The sequence below is a fragment of the Orcinus orca genome, chromosome 17 (genome assembly GCF_937001465.1).
Source record: "Orcinus orca chromosome 17, mOrcOrc1.1, whole genome shotgun sequence".
NCBI classification, from domain to species: domain Eukaryota; kingdom Metazoa; phylum Chordata; class Mammalia; order Artiodactyla; family Delphinidae; genus Orcinus; species Orcinus orca.
The window spans coordinates 5,819,714-5,823,664 of NC_064575.1; the positions used below are offsets into that span (position 1 = coordinate 5,819,714).

The window sequence follows — 3,951 nt, forward strand, 5'->3', positions numbered from 1 at the left end:
TTAACACTCCTAGTTACAACCAGAGATGCTGAAAAGTGCTTTGCAAGGCTGATGCGTGCATCAGTGCTCTCTGCCAGCAGTGACGGGCAGAGAGGTGGTTGGACTTCAGAGGGCTGCAGAGATAAATGTTTCACTGTGTTATGCTCTAAGTAGAAAGCGTCCCTCAAGATTTATATTGGGAGTATTGATGAGTGTTTCCTCATAGTGGGCTTGGGTGGGGGGTGAGGGAGTCAAGTTGTTCAGAAAGCCATAAAATAAGCCCCATGAATGCTTCCGTATCATACAAGTTTTCCATAAAGTAACATATTTAGGTGTGATTGACACCTTAAGATTGTGTTCTTAGTTCTTTAGAGGATCTGGGAAAATACATACCACAAAGGAACTTGATTCTGCTCATTGTGTGAAAAATTTGTGGAGCATTTATAATCAGAGTATCTATTTATATGGCTGATCTAGAAGTATTTCTAGGCTTTTTGTTTGTTTTAGTTAAAAAATAAGCCTGTGTTTAATGGGTTGAACTTCATACACATTCCATGCGCAGGAGAATGGGTTTTCAAATATATTGGTTGGCAAAAATAAGATAAACATGTTGACTTTTTAAAAAATATCTTCGTGTCTACTGCCGTTTCTTGCCCATCTTTTCAGTTTTTGAAGAGTTGGGTGCTTGTTGAAGTGTTAGGAGAGATTGATAGAATTCTGAAGGTTTGCTTCATTGCAAAAGAGGCGTATTAGACGTCACCGATGCCGTAGCCTAAAGCAGCAAAGGGATTCTCAGGAACCCACTGGCATTTCATGAACTGGGAACGACCCGCATTTCTGCACTCGTCTAGTGTTTCCGGGGTTTGGGTATAAGTGATGCCAGCCGGGCGTGATCGGGAGGCGGTCTCCCCGCTGGGAAGGCGGCGGGAGGAGGTGGCGCGTGGGAACCCTCTGCCGCTCTTTCTCCGTGCGCGGGGCGCGGGCCTCGTGCGGCCGCCGGGATCGCCTCCCTCCCGGGCGGGCGGCGGGGTGCCCTGGGGCGGGGGCGCGCGGCTCCGCCGTTGCTGCAGCCGTGATGTCACTCGCCCATCCTAACCCGCGGTTGGTTGTTGTGTGTTTCAGCTCTGCCTGCAGTCGAACACAAAGACCTGGAGGAGACTCCCACATCCTTCGGGGAGGAGAAAGGAGGCGGCGAAGCAGCTGAAAGGAACTTGGGGCTTGGGGCCTTTCCGCACCGGGCGGCCGGCGAGGCGGCGAGGAAACTAAAGCCACGGGGCGGTGAACGAGCCGGGAGATGAGGCGCTGCCGCCGCTGCTGCTGCTGCTGCCGCCGCCGCCGCTGACACTCGGTTCCGGACCGTCCGCTGCCCTTTGTGCCGCCCGCACATGTGTCTGCCCGGCGCATCCGGAGGCGCGCAGACGAGCATCCACCACGGCCGCCGGGGAGAGAGCGCCCGCCATGCCCACGGAGAGCCTACAGACAGGTAGCATGGTGAAGCCGGTCAGCCCCGCCGGCACCTTCACGTCGGCCGTGCCCCTGCGCATCCTCAACAAGGGGCCCGACTACTTTCGCCGGCAGGCGGAGCCCAACCCCAAGCGACTCAGCGCTGTGGAGCGGCTGGAGGCCGACAAGGCCAAGTACGTCAAGAGCCAGGAGGTCATCAACGCCAAGCAGGAGCCCGTGAAGCCTGCCGTGCTGGCCAAGCCCCCCGTGTGCCCGGGCGCCAAGCGCGCGCTCGGCAGCCCCACGCTCAAGGGCTTCGGCGGCGGCGCCAAGAGCGAGGGCGGCGCGCCGCGCGAGACCCTGAAGCTCGAGATCCTCAAGAACATCCTCAACAGCTCGGAGGGCTCGAGCGCGGGCTCGGGCCACAAGCACGGCGCGCGGAACTGGCCGGCGCCGCGCGCCGACGCGGCCGAGCTGCACCGGCACTCGTTCGCCGAGTCGCTGCGCGTGCGCCCCACGCCCGGCCGCGGCAGCCCGCAGGAGGGCGGCTCGCACGTGGGCCGGAGGCCGCTCGAGCCCGCCCCCGACTCCTTCCTGCACGTGTCGCACAGCTCCTCGGACATCCGCAAGGTGACGGGCGCAAAGCCCCTGAAGGCCATCCCCTGCAGCAGCTCCGCCCCGCCGCTGCCCCCCAAGCCCAAGGTCGCCGCCCCGGCCGCGGTCAGGTCCCCCGAGGCCGAGGCGGCCGAGCCGGCCTGCGGGGTGGGCCGGAGACCCTCGCTCCAGCGGTCCAAGTCGGACCTGAGCGACAGGTACTTCCGAGTGGACGCCGACGTGGAGCGCTTCTTCAACTACTGCGGACTGGACCCCGAGGAGCTGGAAACCCTGGGCATGGAGAACTTCGCCCGCGCCAACTCCGACATCATCTCCCTCAACTTCCGCAGCGCCAGCATGATCAGCTCGGACTGTGAACAGTCTCAGGACAGTAACAGTGACCTTAGAAACGATGACAGTGCCAATGACCGGGTGCCCTATGGCATCTCCGCGATCGAGAGAAACGCTCGCATCATCAAGTGGTTGTATAGCATCAAACAAGCCAGAGAGTCGCAGAAGGTGTCCCACGTGTAAGAGGAAGAGCGCGCAGCGGAGGGAGGGGGGGGGTCTCTGTCCGTGCCTCGGCAGTTATGGAGGTTGTGAGGTCTCCTTGCAGTGTTGTGAGCTTCTCCACTCTCTTTGTGTTGCTTGTTGTGCAATGTCTTTCAAGTTGCATGCCCGCCAACGTGGGGACTGACCTGGCGTCCTCGGCCACCATCGCTGCAGAACCTGGCCGATCGCTCGCCATCCGCCAAAAGTCCCAGGCCAGATTCACACTAGGGCTTCGATCTTCAGCAAAACTGTTTACAAGGAAAACGGTATACAACTTCTCCAATATTTATGTGGTTCCTGTGTTTTTATATCCCGCGCTATAGTGTCTTAATTAAAAGTTTTATCCACTGGCTTTTAAGTTGGGAGTAGCATCTTTTTGAAATAAAAAAAAAAAAGCCAATCTGCCTACACTGGAGACCGAAACAGTGGGGAAATAAATGGGGTCTGCTTACCAAACAGATAGTGACTGACCCGAGAGAGAACCGGGCTGGGCTTTCTGAGGAAGAAAGTGGGGACCCTGGTGTTAATCATGTAGGTATTGACATCCGCTCGTCTCGTACTCAAGTAAGGGTTGGGGCGGCGGTGCTATGTACGTTTTGTGTCCGATTCGGTGTGTAAATGTTGGTGGTTCTGTGTAATGCTGACCCCAAGGAAAGACAATCAATGAAGGTGATTAAATCCGGAGGTTGGGTGTTGGCGGGGTTTGTTGATATTGTTCTGATTTAGGTTGATTCAGAAATTTCTACTGTTAATCTTTTGACAGAATGGCCACCCTAGAGCTGATACTGAATGTCTTTTTTTTTTTTTTTTTAAGTTTGTTTTTTGGTCAAGAACTAATCCCATGCGGATTCTCTTCCCTCCCTTTGTTGTTGTTGTTGATAAAGGGAGAGGGGAGTGGGGCTTGGGCAGGTGGGAGCTATCTGAAGACATGAACACAAATGGAAATACCAGCCATATCGGTATAGACCCTCCCATTCACAAGTCAATACCTTTGGTAGCTGAACCAGATCTGAGCAGCATGACCGTGCCCTCGCGCGTATGTTAATCCGTCAGGTTGTGGACCTTTGTTACGCTCTAGGTAACCAGAAACACAACTCTAGGTAGCTTTAAGAGCCTGTGGTCCCTAGAGCTGCATATCAGCTTGTTCCTTTTCTCCCATAACCTGTCCTCCAGGTGGTCTAGTTAGGAGTCCATCAGCTGCTGTAGCAGAGAGGTCCACCTACAGTGCCCAGCTTCCTTGCTCTTGTAGACACGCTCTGGAGCTCCCAGCAGCACCACCTTAGGCTTCATCAGCTAATAGGACACTTTCTACGGTGTAAATGCTGTAAGACTTTGTACATACTTCAATTGTTATGAAATCTTTAAGAAGAAAAAAAGGAAAAG

The 3,951-nt window shown here is 55.3% G+C and overlaps 1 protein-coding gene across 1 annotated transcript; it reads left to right on the forward strand.

Annotated features, from left to right (window-relative positions):
* Nucleotides 1-1,437: 1,437 nt before the first annotated feature.
* On the forward strand, nt 1,438-2,920 carry FAM110B (family with sequence similarity 110 member B). Its single transcript, XM_004274995.4, has one exon. The coding sequence runs from the start codon at nt 1,438-1,440 to the stop codon at nt 2,548-2,550; it is 1,113 nt and encodes a 370-aa protein (XP_004275043.1). The 3' UTR covers nt 2,551-2,920.
* Nucleotides 2,921-3,951: the final 1,031 nt, after the last annotated feature.

What these genes read in the sequence shown, in the direction of transcription:
- FAM110B (XM_004274995.4), top strand. Translation starts at nt 1,438, where the DNA reads ATGCCCACGGAGAGCCTACAGACAGGTAGCATGGTGAAGCCGGTCAGC.